General features: G+C 40.4%; 1 protein-coding gene across 1 annotated transcript in view; it reads left to right on the top strand.

Moving 5' to 3' along the window:
- The window catches only part of AGBL1 (AGBL carboxypeptidase 1), a 754644-nt gene that overhangs the window by 282905 nt on the left and 454586 nt on the right, over positions 1-17153 (top strand). Inside the window, exon 18 of the mRNA XM_078448995.2 lies at positions 16514-16694. Coding sequence (XP_078305121.2) covers positions 16514-16694 — 181 coding nt within the window. The remainder of the gene's footprint in view (positions 1-16513; positions 16695-17153) is intronic.

The following is a 17153-nucleotide window of genomic DNA, read 5'->3' as shown; positions in this document are numbered from 1 at the left end:
CAGGCAGGCTTCCCAGCAGAGGAAAGAGCCCGTGCAAAGCAATGGGGCTCAGTTAGGCATGTGGAAGCAGAAGTGTGCAGAGTGTGCTCTGTGCGTGCACGGGGGGTGCCCACGCAGTGTGGCAGGGGTGAGCATCCCTGCACTGGGAACACAGATCATGAAGGGCCTTGTGCCCCAATAAGAAGTCTTAATTTTATCCTAAGGGCAGTGGAGGCGGGGGAGGTTTGGGGGGAGTCACTGAATATTTTGAATCAACAGGGATGGAAGAGATGGAGAAGATCTGAAAAGGTATTTTGGAGGCAGAAAGGGGAGGCGTGGTAATTCTATGACGTGGGTGTCTGGTGAGACTTTCCCATCTCCAGGTGAGTCGGCCAGGACGGTGGTGATTTACTGGCAGCCCCTGGGGCCACACAGGGCAGCAGCAGGTGCCAGCTGCTGCCCGTGCCCCAAGGGGCTGCAGGAGGGTTTCAGAAAGACAGAAGGAAACACCGAATGGCGGGGCAGCAAGCAGAAATAAGCCTTTGACCCTGATGGGAGCCCGGTTAGGAAGCAGCCAAAGACTTTGTGTGCTGATCTCAATTTCTCATTTTCAGGCCTCAGTATGTCACTAATACTCTCTGTCAGGTGCTCTCACCAGACTAACTGTGCACACACTCTGTTGATCCCACACATCCTAAGAGCTCTTGGCCGGCCAGGGGCCCTTTCTTGTCACCCAGTCATCTGTGAATATACCTAATTCAGAAGGTGAATGCATTTAAATGGCTTAAACATAAAAGGCAGGTTGCCAAGCAACTGGGAAGCTGGAATACCCTTGTCAGGTTAGGTAATGGCTGGTCACCACCACAGGCATCTGGATTGGAACAGCAGCAGTAAAATTTCTCTTCCTCTTCCTTCCTTCTTCCCTCGTTCCCTCCTCCTGTCTCTTTCTGTAAACCAGCAGCTCCACCCTCATTTTAAAATTAACTTCAAAATAGAATAACTCCGTTCCATTGCATGTGCCTGCAGCAGCCCTGTCTGGGGAGTAACTAGGCAGCAAGGTTACCTTCCTAGGCTGGCGTCCCAGCTCCCTTAAACACCCCCAGCTTTCCCAACAACCTGTACCATGCCAGCCCTTGCAAGAGTAAAAATTTCCACGGCGCATAGTGACTCGTGCAGCTATTGAAATTTCCTGGCACGGTTTCAGTTCGAAACTGCTCTGCTTCAGTGTCAGGTGGTGACATATGTTTTGGGCTTAAGACTCTTAAATTTTCTCCTCCTTCCTTATTGGTCCTTATGCCTCGGGCCCATAATTTATTCGGCGTGTGGTTTTTGCTTGGTGGTGTTTCTGTGTTCTTCAATAGCCGGATCTGGAAGGAGTTTGGGGGAAGCTAAGATCCCTGAAAGACCTTGCACTGATGAGGGCAGGCTCCCAGTTTATAATTTATAATTTAAAGAGAATCGTGCCACTTGGCTCTTTAAAAATGTCCATCACACATGAGATCGTGTTTTCCCCTCACCCCGCTCACCCCCTCGTTCCCTTGTTCACGGGTGTGTGATCGGATCCTGCAGGAAGATGGCTCTAGCAGCCCACTGTAACACCACAGGGGCAGACTTCGCTTCTGGAGGAAACTGTCGTTGGAATCTAGAGCCTGCTCCCGGAGGCACTTTGGATTCTTTTCCTGTTCAGATATGTTCAGGCGAATAACGTGGGAAAGAACAAAGCAAGAGATTTGTTGTATGTGAACTGGGAGCCGAATGATTCATTAGAATATTTCAAAGTTTTTGGAGCAAAGCTTATAGCTCTTTGATTTCTTTCTTCAAGATTCATATCTTTCGGCGCCTTATATGATGCCTAAACCTAGTGAAACGTAAACTAGCATAACAATGTGGGATGTGTTGGATGAGTCCTCATGGAGTGTAAAAAGATCTCCTTCCCATCTCATTTTGGTTATTTCTATTTCTCAAGGATTCTGTGATCCATGGCTCTGTTGAGTTAGTGGTCAGACCAGGAGTTCTGGCCAGAGATTGTATGAGCCTCGGCTATGCCTTTACAAAACAACCATTCAGCAGCATCCAGTACTGATTGGGCCCCACCCTGAGTGGTCTGTAGGTGACAGTGTCCTCCTGGGACCTCTTGGAGCTTGAGGGAGTTAGTTAATGCCATCCTCTGGGCAGCATTCATTCTACTGGGGAGGTCAGGGGGCAGAGGAGCCAGGGCCCTGGGCTACCAGTGAGTGAGCAGATCCCAGGCAAAATTGCAAACATCCGTATCTGAGATCAGCTGATGGATGGCGGGGGGGGGGGGGGGGGGGGGGGGGAGTGCTGTAGCATCTGTGTGCAATTTTCCTGATGCGATTACACACTTCTCCCAAGTGACTGTCATTTCTGTGTGTAGTAAATTCCTCAAACCCAATCCAAATACTCTATTATCATACTGTATATATTATGTATCATTATAGCACAGATGTATTATTTTTTATTTCCAGCATATTATAATATAACAAAATCTCCTCAAAACTCTGTACAGTTTGACGCAGATGAGAAAATGCAGATGAATTTTCTCATATTTATGCGGAGTCTAAAATTATTACCTCGGCCTCAATTACACCGCTTCCTCTTGGTTATCTGAAAATTGCCCAGGAATAGATTTCCTGATTTTCTCTTCATTTATACCCATTATCCAAACCCACTTTTTTTTTTATATAGTTCAGAGACAGAAGGGTACAAAGTAAGAAGGCGACATTGCCCTTTGCAAAGAAATACGAGCTTGTAATATTTCAAAATTGAATTGTTTCCTGAGAAAGAAGGCAGTGAAACAGAATGTTTTGTTTGGGGAGGAAAAGCCTTATTTTATTCATTTCCTCAGTGTCTCCACTATATTCCATTGGAGTATAATAAGCTTTCACCATTAAGTGTGGTGAAGGGTTTCAGCTAAGCGAGTCTATGGGAGAACTAGGGTTGTAGTGATCAGGTTAGTAGTCACGAGTCACATGAGGCTGTTGAACACCTACATGTGATTAGTCTGAATTGAGATGTGCAGAAAGCATAAAATACACACCAGACTCTGATGACTTAGTACCAAAAAATGTAAAGTGTCCCATTAATCATTTTCATATCGATTATACATTGAAATGGTAATATTTTTGATCTTTGGATTAAATACAGTTTATTAAAATTAATTTTTTGGGGGGTGCCTGGGTGGCTCAGTCGGTTAAGCGTCCGACTTCAACTCATGTCACGATCTCACAGTCCGTGAGTTCGAGCCCCACATCGGGCTCTGTGCTGACAGCTCAGAGCCTGGAGCCTGTTTCAGATTCTGTGTCTCCCTCTCTCTCTGACCCTCCCCCGTTCATGCTCTGTCTCTCTCTGTCTCAAAAATAAATAAATGTTAAAAAAATTAATTTTTCTTGAAGAAAAATGTGGCTACTAGAAAAAATAGAATTTTGCACCATATTTCTGTGGCTTGCATCATATTTTTGCTGGGTGGGGAGAGCTTTGCTGCTCAGAGTATGATCTCTGGATTGGCCGTCTTGGCATCCCCCCAGGAACTTGGTGGAAATGCAGGATCTCAGGTCTCACTCCAGAGCCACTGAAACAGAATCTGCTTTTTAACAAGCTCTCTAGAGGATTTATGTCCACAATCCAGTTTGAGAAACACTGCTCCAGTTGAGGGAGTTTCCAAAAGGCCAAAATTCTTTCTTTCCAATAAATATTTCCCTTGGGATAGCTGGAGGTTCTTTGAGGATACGTACTCTGCCTAAAACTCCTTGGTGTCCCCGGTGTGTGATACAGTGCTTGGTACACAAAAGATGCTCACTAAATGTCAAATGAAAGAATGGGTGCATCATCCTGCCTGTTACTTCACAGACGGAAGCTTTCATAATGGTCACATAGAATGAAAGAATCAGATGGGTGACCCCTCTTGAAGGCTAATAACGTAAAGGGATCTGTGTTCTTGTGGCATCATTTTGATATCTGAAGCACAGCGTGATGTGTCCTTCGTATATGTGAGGACCCCAACTGGCATCCCTGTCTGGACTTTGAAAACATCATTCTGACTGTGGTTTGGAAAAATGTCTTCAATGGGGCAAAAGTACAAATTAGATCCTGGTACTGCCTTACTCAAAGCCTCTCTGGGTTTTCATCACAAGCTCGGGTTTTCTTCATAAGATTCACATAATCTGGCTCTTGTCCACTTCACACACTGTGCCAGCCCCACTTCACCGAATGTCTTGAACTGGTTAAGTTTCCTCCATCCAAGGAGGTCTGTGCTTAGGTGTCAAGTCCTCAGAGAACCCTATATTTTTTTATTTTTATATTTTATATTTTTTATATATTTTTATATTTTTTTAAATATATATATTTTTATATTCTATATTTCATATTTTATTTTTATGTTTTATTTATTTATTTTGTGTGTGTGAGAGAGAGAGATTGAGAGCGAGAGAGCTCGAGAGTGGGCAGGGGAAGGGCAGAGAGAAGAAGACAGAGAATCCCAAGCAGGCTCTGCACTGCCCGCATGGAGTCCAGTGCAGTGCTCGAACCCATGAACCATGAGATCATGATCTGAGTCGAAATAAAGAGTCAGATGCTTAACTGATTGAGCCACCCAGGTGCCCCAGAGAGCCCTGTCTTGGTCATTCTTTCTATAGGTTTATTTTTTTTTTTTATGGTTATTTATTTATTTTGAAAGAGAGAGAGACTACTAGGGGGAGAGAGAAGTGGAGAGAGAGGGAGAGAGAATCTTAAGCAGGCTCCAGGCTCAGCATGGAGCCCGATGTGGGGCTTGATCCCACAACTGTGAGATCTTGACTTGAGCCAAAATTATTTTGTGTGTGTGTGTGTGTGTGAGAGAGAGAGAGAGAGAGAGAGTGAGAGCAGGGGAGGAGCAGAGAGAGGGAGGCAGAAAATCATAAGCAGTCTCTGTGCTGCCAGCGTGGAGCCCAATGCAGGGCTTGAACCCATGTGAGATCATGACTTGAGCTGAAATTGAGAGTCGGAGGCTTAACCAACTGAGTCACCCAGGTATCCCTTGATCATCATCTCCAAAAGATGACCCCACCCCTCCTCTGATTCTCTGTTGCCTCCCTCTGCTTTGCTTATTATTTTAATCGTACTTACTTGGTGTTATTGTCTGCCTTCCCTACTAGAAGGCAAGCTGTTGATGCCTAGGACTTTGATGCTTTCTGGTGTAGCTCCAGTCCCCATGATAGTGCCTGGTGTATTTTAAGAACTCAATAAATACTTGTTGAATAAATGAATGCATTTTGAAAAAACAAAACAAAACAGTGGATTAATATGTTGTGACACAATTGGGTATGCAGGGGTTAATTACAGGAGCTAATTACAGTTCATTACAGCCATCTACTCAGCAAACATCTTCTCCACACTGCCTGTGTACAGCTTTAGGAAGAGAGAATAAGGCACAGGAACTAGAGGCAATAGCCCAGACAGGCTGTGTTTTGGGCGACAGTACGAAGCAGAGGGAAGAGAATTTGGCTTAGGAGTGACGGGAAACAAGACCAGACGGTCTGTCTGAGGCCGGCTGGTGGGGGCTTTCAGGGAGGACTCTGTGAGAAGTGTGGCCTCCAGCACACTTTCCCACACATGTGGAAGGTGATGCCGTCAGATCTGGGGTTTTCTGTTTGGTTTTCGATCACTGGGGCTGCTGGGTGGCTGGAGCAGATGGTGAAGAGGACGTTGTGTGCCTGCGGAGAAGAAGCAGGAGGGATGGATGGTGGAGAGAGCAGGAGTGACAGAGGGTGGGGCCTTGTTTTCCGTAGAGGGGAAAACATTGTGCTTTAAAATTACCCTCCCTGCTGTGTGTCGGACTTAACCACTTGTGAACAAGTTTCAGAAAGTTCAGGAAAAGATTCACGGGCTGCCAATGACGAGATGGTGACCCTCCAATCAATTTCTGTAGCTCATCCGTGCTAAGGGCCTGTGGTCAGCCCTTGCACCACAGCTTCCTCCCTGCTGCCCCGAGACTCCTCAGTGAGGTATCCAGGGCCATGAGCATCTCCTGTCCCCGCCCTGTCAGTGCGTGTGCACCTACATCTCCCTCGTGGAAACTAAGAAATCTCTTCACAGAAACAGGTCAGAGCTTCTCGGGCTGTGTCGTTCATTTGAGGGTATGGGGTCAGTCCTCAGGCTTTGAGAGGAAGGCAGGGTACCCTGCTGAGAGGGACAAGATCTGAGGCCATTTGTTGCCACTGGAGTCGGGTCAGCTTCTTTTTTCTTTTTTATATGTTTTTATTTATTTATTTTTTTTATTTTTGAGAGAGAGAGAGAGAGAGAGAGAGAGAGAGAGAGAGAGAGAGAATGAGAATGAGTGGGGGAGGGACACAGAGAGATAGGGAGACACAGAATTTGAAACCAGCTCCAGGCTCCAAGCTGTCAGCATGGAGCCTGATGCAGGGCTCAAACCCATGAACCGGGAGATCATTGCCTGAGCCAAAATCAGACACTTAACTGACTGAGCCACCCAGGCACCTCCAGTTGGGTCAGTTTCTTATTCTGATGGCATATGGGTCAGGAAGATCATAGCTCAAGGGTTTGTAAAGGAGGGCATGGAGCAGACAGAGCCCACTCCTCTGGGAAGGATCATGGTCACAAGCAACGAGAGATCCAGCCCACCCTTGGCTATTCTGAAGCTAATTATTAGCAGTGATTACCTGCACTGTTTCCTTGCGTGGCCATCTGACTTCTGACCACTTCACCACTTATAAGCACTTGCATCTGAATATTGGAAAAAAGCAAAAGACGGGCTGATGCTTTGTGTCATTTTGCTTCTTGTTAGGAGCTCTATTAAAATAATACAGGAGAATATAATGGAACCAAAGGGGATTGAAACCATTGGCTAAAACGTTTTATTTTTTTTCCCCGTATTTCAGTTGCCATTGATAATCATTGAATTTAGTGCTGCAAAGACTTAAGAAAGCGTCACTTTACAGGTCAGGAGCTGAGATTTCAAAAGGCTTTAATTTTCCCAAATCCATTCAATCAGCACGAGGCAGAACCAGGTTGCCTGGTTCATAATTTGCATGGTTCTTGACTTCCCCACAATATATCATGTATTGTCTCCATAGGAATCATTTCAGCCTTCCTCGTAAGTACACACAGAGAATAATACATGGTCAAATGAAAAGAACATTAGATTTTGATTCAGAGAACCCAGTTTTTTTTCTTGCTTTTGCTTCTTCTATCCTCATAAACAAGAGAGTAATACCCATCTTCCTGCTTCACAGATTTACTCTGGGGGCCAGAGAAATGGTGGAGGCGAAAGTTCTTTCTCAGCTTCAGGGTTCTATAGCAGTGTCATCAATGTGTTTCCATATAATCCCACACATTTAAAAAGCCCCAGTTATTTGTGAACCTATCAGAGATCCAGCAGTTATAATAACATTGAATGGGATGAAAGGGTTCTTTAAGTCCATATGGTGGAGGAAATTCTAAGAAATTAGAAATGTATGAGGAATAAGTGATATAACCTTTGGAGAGAAGGGAATGCCTCATTATTTGCAGATGTTAGGATTGTCTACCTGGAAATTTCAACATGATCAACTGCAAAATTAAAAAAAAATTATAAGAAAGTTCAGAACTTGAAAACTCCATTGAAAACATTCTGCCTTCTTTTGGAAACCATGTAAAAAGAACATGCATAGCAGAAAACAAAAACACACAGTCCTATTTCTGCAAAATGAGGAGACAAACTTCTCAGTACTTTCAAGGGCCGTTGAAAGCAGCCAAGTTCCTGTAGGATCTTGGTGGAAGGAATATGGAAAGAAACAGAAAACAGAGGCTGCATCAAGAGTGCTCTGTTCCTATACTCAGGAAAAATACTTTTCAGATCTGAAGATGAAATGAATTTGTTTCCAGACAAATGAAGGAACCACAAAAGGGGGGAGTACTCAATTCTAGCAGACCCACTCTAGAAGCAATACTAATGGATGATTTTTCAGCCAGAAAGAAAACAAAACCTAGATATTGTAAAGGGTGAAGAGTAATTAAAAAGAACAAATATAAAATTTAATTGAAATTAATACCATGTAAATGTTTTGTGAATTTTAAGATTTACAATGGGAATTAGAATATAGTAGATTAGGGGTGCCTGGGTGGCTCAGTCACGTAAGCATCTGACTTCAGCTCAGGTCATGATCTCATGGTTTGTGGGTTCAAGTCCCATTTTGGGCTGTGTGTTGACAGCTCAAAGCCTGGAGCCTACTTTGGATTCTTCATCTCCCTCTCTTCCTGCCCCTCCCCTGCTTGCATTCTGTCTCTGTCTCTCAAAATAACTAAAAATTTAAAAAATTATTAGAAAAATAAAATATAGTAGATTATATCATGATAAATCAAAGATGCATGTTATAATCTCTAAAGTAACTACAGAATACACGACATATAACTACCATGTTATTAGTGAACAAAAAAGGAACAATGAGAAAAAAAATGCAATCAATCCAAAGGAAGACAAGACAGGACAGTAAATAAATTATACAATAGTTTAGGTGAATGGAGAACCAATAATAAAATGATAAGGCTAAACCCACATGTATAATTAATTGCATCAAATGTAAATAGAGTAAATACTCCAATTAAAATTAAATAAAATAATATTAGAGTGAATAAAATAAAACATCCAACTATACAGCACTTCCAAGAAATAAATGCCTGATGAAAAATGGTAGAAAGTTTGAAGGTAAAGGGATGAGAAAAGATACATGTTATAAATGCTAACCAGAAGAAATCCAGTCTGTTTGAATGTGGACAAATGAGAAGCTAAGGCAAAATGCTTTAACAGAAATAGAGAGATACCTCATAACCAAAAAAAAAAAAAAAATGCAGTTAGTTAAGACAACATAACAACTCTAAATATGGAGTCATAGAATAAGAAAACATAGTATCAGAGAAGAATATAGAAAATATGAAAAATATATGGGGCACCCAGGTGGCTCGGTTGAGTGTCCAACTCTTGATTTCAGCTCAGGTCATGATCTCATGGTCATGGGATCCAGCTCTGTGTTGGGTTCCACACTGAGCGTGGAGCCTGCTTGACACTATCTCTCCCTCTAGCCCTCTCCCCCACTTGCTCTCTCTCTCTCTCCCCCTCACTCTCAAGAAAAAAACAACACAAAACAAAACAAACAAAAAAGAAAAAGAAAAATATGACTAATAAACCTGATATAATTGGTGTTTATGGAACATTATACTCAACAACATTCTTTTAAGCACATGGATAATATTTATAAAATTTTATCATATGCTGAGCTAATGATCTAAATATGATTTCAATTTATAAATATTATTTATAAAAGAACAAAAATATGAAAGCCAAAGAAAATAGAAGGAAGGATAAATACAAATTATGAGCAGAAATGAAAGCAAAAGGATTGTAAAATAGTCTTTTGGAAAAAAAAAAAACTAAAATGATATGCCCTTTTTGAGAATGATTAAGAACCCCCCATATGAGAAATAAAAAAAGAGACCATCACTAGGGATTCATACATATAATAAGAGGGATTTAAAAACTTTATGCTAACAAATTTGAAAATAACCATTTTCAATGCAAAGTTACTGAAAAGTATAATTACCAAGTAGACATAAGAAGGAATAGAAAATCTCATTGGATTTTTATTACACAATTTGAATGTGTTTTAAAATAATTTGGATTTGTTATTGTATAAGTAGGGTTGTTATTAAGATCTTCTAGGCTTAGATGGCTTCACTAGGAAATTTTACTATTAATTTAAGGAAGAAATATTTCTAATCTTCAAAAAATCTTACACAAAAGAAAAAGAGACAAAGCTTTCCAACTCATCAGAACCTTGATAAGTAAGCCTCACAAGGACACTATAAGAAAAAAAATAAAACTTTACAGGTCAGTCTCTCTTGGGGGACATAGATTCAGAAATTCTGAAGAAATAACTTTATTTAGAATTACATTAATGATAATATAATCCAATTAGTTATATTTCAGGAATAAGGTTGATAACAGTACCCAGTTGACAAAAATGCCTTAAGGTTTGAAGAGGAAAAATAAAACTGTTGTCATTTGCAGAAGATAAAATTTAATGTATAGAAAATGCTAAAGGATATTGTGGGAGGGAAAATGTGATTCTAAACCTTCACATCATATCATAACCCAAAATTAACTTCAAACAACTAATGTAAATAGATCTTAATGTAAAACTTAGACTCAATCTTATGGAAGAAATCTATTATCACATTGAGTTAGGCAAAGATTTCTTAGATGAAACACAAAATATACAAATTACAAAAGAAAAAAGTGCATAGGTTTGACTTTATCAAATGAGAAACTTTTGTGCTTCAAAATACATAGTCCAGAAAATGAAAGGCTAAGCAAAGACTTGGAGGAGAATTTACTGAACATGTCTGCCAAAGGATTGCATTTAGAATATATGAAGAACCCTTCAAACTGTAATAAGACAAACAATCTGATTGTAAAATGGGCAAAATGTTTGAACAGGCACTTTACTTAAGAAAGTATGGAAATAGCTAACAAAAAAAAAAAATACCACTAGAAGTTTCCAACATCACTAGTCATCAGGGAAATGCAAATTGAAACAACAATTAGACACTAGTACCTCTCCATTAGAATGGCTAAAATTAAAAAGCCTGACAATATTAAGAGTTGGTCAGTATGTGGATCCATTGGAACTCTCAAACATTGCCAGTGAACATGCAGAATGGTAGAGACTCTTTGGGAAACAATTTGACAGCACCTTCTAGTAACTTACTATAATGTTAACGTTACCATAATATGCACAATTCTATAGCTAGGTATTCACTCCAAAGAAAAACATGTGATTATAACGGCTTTATTCATAATATGATAAACCAATGGTGGCATATCCATTGCTTTGTGGCACACTGGAATGTAAATCCCTGGCTAAAAGGAACAGATTATTGATGCATGTGCATGCAACAACGTGGATGGTTCTTAAAAAAGCATTAATGCTAAGCGAAAGAAGCCAGACAGAAAGGCTATAAGTCATATGAATCAATTCTGATGGAACTCTGGAGCAGACAAACACTATTGAGACAGAAAGTAGATCACTGGTTGCCAGAGGCTAGGGATGGGTGAGGGAACTGCCTGCAAAAGAGAATGAGGGGATTTTTGTGACAGTAATAATGCTCCATATTATGATGATAGTGGTTTTACAACACTGAATGTATTTGTCAAAATTTACTGAATTGTAAAATTGAAATTGGTGAAATTTATTGAAGTTGTATTATACTATAAATAAAGCTAATTAAAAAAGAGATGGAACACACAGTGCAGAATATGTACATGGTATGCCACCATTGGTGGGAAACGTTAGTCTTTTCTATAATGTATAATAATTTTCCACCATGCCTATTTTCAGATTTTCTCTTTTGTAGGAATCTTCTGTCATTGACATTTTTTCCCATGTCTGTTTCCTTGCCTCCTTCCTCACCCCCTTCCAGAGTGAAGGTCAAGGTAGTTGACTTTGGAAATCACAATCTACTATTTTGGCCATTTCTCCCACCACTTAACCCCAGGATCTGCGTCTTCAGCTCCATTGAGAACTCCTGTCCCATCATACTCTTGCCTGAGGATTGTGTACACGGGCTTCCACAACGTGCAGGATTGTTTCCAATCTCATTAGCATTGGTTCCATGGGTCTGCAGACACAGGTGCAAACAGCTTTGTGGCTTCACTCCCATTTTACCTTCTTCGTAGCTTGCACTTCAGCCACATCCCATCACTTTGCTCTTCTTCAGGCATTACGTGTTCTGTGACCTTGTTATTTTGCAAATGCATCTACTTAGCCTTTTTGTATGACTTCCTTCCTTTCTTTTCTTCATCTGGCAAACTCTTACTCAACCTGGACAAACCAGATCCAATATTACCTCTTCTGTGAAAATCCATTTCTTTCCTATTTCTCCTCTGTTTACTATTTGCAAATATTGTGTCTTTGTGAAAATTGAGATATGATTAATATTCTCTGAAGAGGAGAACATTCTATGTAGGGACATACCAGACATAAAAATTACAAAGATGACCTCCACCCACAGATGTGTCGTATGTATAGATAGATAACCTTAAGTAAATGTTATAACTACACATAAATGGGATCAACTATGATGAAACTCTTGTGTTTTATATTTGTCACTCATCATTATGTCACAGATACCTTCTAATGTCCACAGAAAGAGATCTGTGTGCCATTTTAAAGGTTGCATAGTATTCTGTTTTATGTTTTCTTTCCTTAACTTATTTTCTGTGGGTGCACATTTAAGTCATTTCCAGCTGATCATATTATTATAAATAATGTAATGAGCATCTGCTGTGCTTTGAAAATGTCTTGACAAATGTCCCTGATCACACTGGATCATAATTATTTGTGTGCCTGTCTTCCCCACCAGACTATTATCAGTTCCCTGAGGGCAAAAACCACTATTTCTCTTGGAATCTCCAGAACCTTGCAGAGTTCCAGTAGGAGTTTAATATATATTGTTGAAAGTAAAAAAAGGAACAACTGGGTGGATGTTATAGAGTTGGGTGCACATGTTTGTCATCACGTGTTTTCACTTCTTACTCAGGTTTTCACTGGCCGTGAGCCTGATATCTCTTAGACATTATATAATCCTTTACTTGTTTCTAACCTCTTTTCACAGATGTTATTACCACTGACATAAATTCAATACCAAGCTTTAAGAATTAGCATATTGCCAAACCATGACTCCCCCATAGATTTTGGTGACCTCCAGAATAGATTTTATAAATTGCAGAGAAAAAAAATGCAGATACCTGATACTCATTGCCCTACCTGAAGCAGAAATGAATTTTTAAAACTGAAATTGTCAATAACAAGAAAAAACACATGGTATGCGTGTCACATACTATTTACAGCTGTTGTCTGTTATGAGTTCTCTGGAGCACCATTTGCTGCTGCAACTCAATGGTCTCATAAGTTTAACTCACCAATACAGCTATAAAATTGCTTTAAATCACAGAGGGGAAGAGAGAAAAATCAACTAGGAATGGCTAAAATGCTGCTTATGTCTTCATAGGAACCCACTGTTTTCCCCATTTTCTTCTTCTTTCCCCAGGATGCTCAGAACAGCCTGTTGGGTCTTGTGGTGTATTACAATATAGCAGATTATCAACCTGACTCTCCAGAGGAAAGGGACGTTGTGGACATCTCTTTGCAAGGGCTGCATTTGGTTTATTGACTAATGCACTGAATTGTACTGGGTATCAGGCAATGGAAGACAACTGGGACAGACAGTGAGGGTGTTCGGTTGGTATTGGAAATTTACAAGAGCTTAAGCTATTTTTTATTTCTTCTTGCAGGGCTGGGAGCATTTACTATTGTTGTTCAATATGCTGTAAATGAACTTAGTTCAAAAACCACAAAAAGAGTGATATAGAATTATAGAACTGAAAATAGGCTGCTGATTGGGTACGAATTCATCAAGGCTCTTTCTCAATAAGCTTTTTATTGGAGTGCCAATATGACTTGCTTTGGAAAGAGTGAGATGTGATTGTGAGCAAATGATATAGGGGGCCAGTTGGCCTTCAGTTAGGTTCAGCTCTGCTCAGCTAGCTAACTGTATATCTCTTTCTCCCTCTCAATATGCTTATTTAGGAAGCTCCAGTTAGCAAATCATTAGTCTTAGCTGCAGGACACCCCATCCAATACTCAATTTCATCAGAAACTTCCATAACTCATTTTGTAGACAATGGTGGGGCTGGAATTTGAACTCTGGAAATTACATCTCTAAAAGTTGTTCTTTACTTCAACAGACCATTCTGTTATTGACTCAACAAATGTATGGTCTACAATAACATCAGAATGATTTCATAAAGCACAGCCTTCTATATGTCTTTTTCCTGCTGAAAATCATCATGGACTCTCTGCTTCTTAAAGTAGTGGTTCTCACATGTTCCTTCCTGGAACATACATATCAAAATATCCAGAAGCAGTGAAGAAGCTCATGGTGGTGTAGGGTAGCTACTTAAGGAATTTTTCAAGAACCCAGGATCTTTCTGTGTTTATGGTCACAAAGCATGTGACTTTGGTTCTCAAGTGGACTTTCCCACCGGAAAGTATCACATCTATGTTTAATGCAAGAGGAAGAAGAAGATCAGGGAAATGAGACAAAGACTAAGACAGATTTGCCAACTGAAACTGTCCCTTTCAGTCAGATTTCCAGAAAGATTTACCCCCTATTACCATTTACATTTCATGGGCCATGATTCTGTCACATGACCACCCTTCCCTACAAGAGGATCCAAAAGGTTTGGTGTTTGAATGTAGGCACATCCTTTCATTGAATCTAGGCACATCCTTTCACCCCCATAATTGGGTCTGGTAGTCAGAAAGAAGGGGAGAAAGGCTATGAGACAGACAACCAGCAGGTTGTGCCAGGTGTGTAGTATATGTATGCATATATATTATATATAAAAAAAATCACAAGCAAACATTTACACATTTATCACTAACTATTGATTCGTCAGTAGACCCCATCACTGACCATAGCATACCAATGAGACACTGACTCCATGGTTGAGAACTTCTGATCTACAGAATAAAGTCTAAATCCCTAAATATATTAGGAAGACCTTACTAGTTTGACCCCAGCCTACTTTTCTAAATCCATGTGTTACCATCCTCAATCCTTTGTTTCAGCCACTTGTTTCCTTTATTCTTAAATGTCCTAATTTTCGCTTTTCTGTGTTCTTTGCATGTATCTTTTTCTTTGCTTAGAAAATGCTTTCTTACCTTCTCTCCTGTAGGGTGATACTCATTCTGCAAGACTCAGCTCAAATAGCATCACAGCTCTGGAAACATCCTTCCCTCTCTGTCAGATCTGTTTTTGGTACCTTATGTACACTTTCATTAGCACACTTTACCATTCATTATTTGCCCGTGTTTGTCACTACTGGCAAAGGCTATGGCCTCTTATGTAGCAAGGACTATTAAAACTTTTTATTATTTTTATTTATTAAATTTATTTTATTCAACTTTTTATATTCTGTGGCTCCTGTACTTCCCGGAATATGCTCAAGACACCTGCTTAGGAAAAAACAACCAAATATTATCCTCAATATATAAATGACCTTCAATGGGCTGACGTGACCTGCTCCCACCATAGTCGATAAAAGTGTACTGATCCCGGCTCCTCAAGCCTAGATCTCACTGGTTGTCAACAGATAGTGGTTTTTGTCTTAACTGATGATAATAGTAATACAATTCATGATTTCCTGTTCTTGAGCTCTGTTATTGGGTGTTATTCATTTTTGGCTTTCAATGTACAGAATTGGAGACACAGTTTGTTCCCTCAAAAAGGCTACTTTTTAAGGGTAGAAAAGCCATATTTAACTCAGTGATTTGAATGATATGGAAAGAAATGACTAGTTTAACTTTTAGACTGCTTAATAGCTGGGTATTTATACTTGGACAGTGCTTAGTTCTTGTCATCCAAGTGGGTTGAGAAGCAATCAGGAATTGGGTGAGGGTACAAAAGGAAAGGAGAGTCAGAAACATGCACATACATAAAATCGGACAAGGGGTTAGAGCAGATAGGGCGAATTTCTGGTATGATGCCACACTTTCTCCCCTCCTTCCCCAGTGGTGGACAGACACCATTAATCAATCAAAATACGCTTTTCATCTGAACCAAGATGTGGTCCCAGAATACACCTCAACATTACAATGGTCCAGATGTATTCTATCAACAAAGGAAGGAAGACAAACCCTTCTTTCTCTCATCAATGCATTCTCCATACAGTCTCTTCAGATCAATATGCTCCTTGTGATTGGGCAGAGAGTCTTTTCCTGTTCCCTTCTGAAAGGAAAGTATTGTAATTCCATGATTGAAATTCCAGGTGCTTCTTCTTGTTAAACCTTTCTCAAAGTTTGAGTTGAGTGTCTTACAGACATAAAGTTCCCAGCACAAGATCTATCTTTGAATCCCATTTCTACGGGGGAATGAGAGGGACCCTCGTACCCACAGACGCCGTAATTGAGGTGGAAGAAACTAACGTGTAGTGAATGGCGCGCGGTATTCCAAGTGCCATGTTTACATCTTTCTGTTTTTATAACAACCACACAAGATCAGTATCATTGTCCCCATTTTACAGAAGAGAAGTTAAATTATTCACCCAAGGTCTTATAACTGATAAGTATGAAGATAAGATTTAATTTCAGATCTGCGACATCCGGCATCACGTTGTTGGATTCTAGAGAGTTAACTGTTCCTTTGGTGATCTTGATAAAATCTGCTTCTTGTGTTCTTTTCATGCCACTAAGTACTTGTGCTTTTGATAACAGCCTTGAGCTTTAACTTTGTATTTTCTTGAGTCTTGCAGACTAGAGAGACAGATGGAAAATGGATAAGTGTAGATCAGATATGTATGGGACACAATCAGCCTATTCTGGACTTCATGCCAGTCAGGTGTAATTCCAGCCCCTGGGAGATTATCTTGTTGGAAATAGAAAGCATACTTAGGTTTAACTTTTTTGTGTTCCTTTTTCGGCAGGGCAGCGTCCATGCCAGGTGATCACGGCCCGAGTGCACCCAGGAGAAAGCAATGCCAGCTGGGTGATGAAGGGGGCCTTGGAGTTCCTGGTCAGCAGTGACCCTGTGGCTACACTCCTGAGGGAAAACTTCATTTTCAAGGTTATCCCCATGCTCAATCCCGATGGTGTCATCAATGGCAAGTATGTCGCACCCACCTCAACTGGGTCCTCATGTATGTCACCATTGTAACACATTGTGTCTCTCAGTGGGTGTGATTGGAGAGGACATACTCTGGCAGGAATAAATTCTCTTGGGCTTCTGTTAGCTGGTACAAATAACAACGTACTCCCCACACATATTGATGTCCTATCGGTTTCCTTTGAATAGAAGGGCATAGACTAATAGGCACTTAATGCCAGAGGGGTCCTAAGAAATAATCTCGTCTAACAATCTTTTTTTTTTTTTTTTAAAGGAGAAAATTAGTGTGCATGGTGATCAAGTGATTTGCCCAGGTCACATGGTAGAACAGTGGCAAAGTCAAAACTCAGATTCTGATTTCTTCACAGTTAAGACCAGTGCTTTCATTTATTTACTAATATTTACTACAGAGGAATCTTTATTGAGTTGTATTGTACTGGATTCTGCATACAGCTCCAGTA

Source organism: Panthera onca, chromosome B3 (assembly GCF_046562875.1).
Source record: "Panthera onca isolate mPanOnc1 chromosome B3, mPanOnc1 haplotype 2, whole genome shotgun sequence".
Lineage (NCBI taxonomy): Eukaryota > Metazoa > Chordata > Mammalia > Carnivora > Felidae > Panthera > Panthera onca.
Note: the sequence above shows the minus strand (reverse complement) of the source record. Positions and strands in the feature narration are given on the sequence as shown.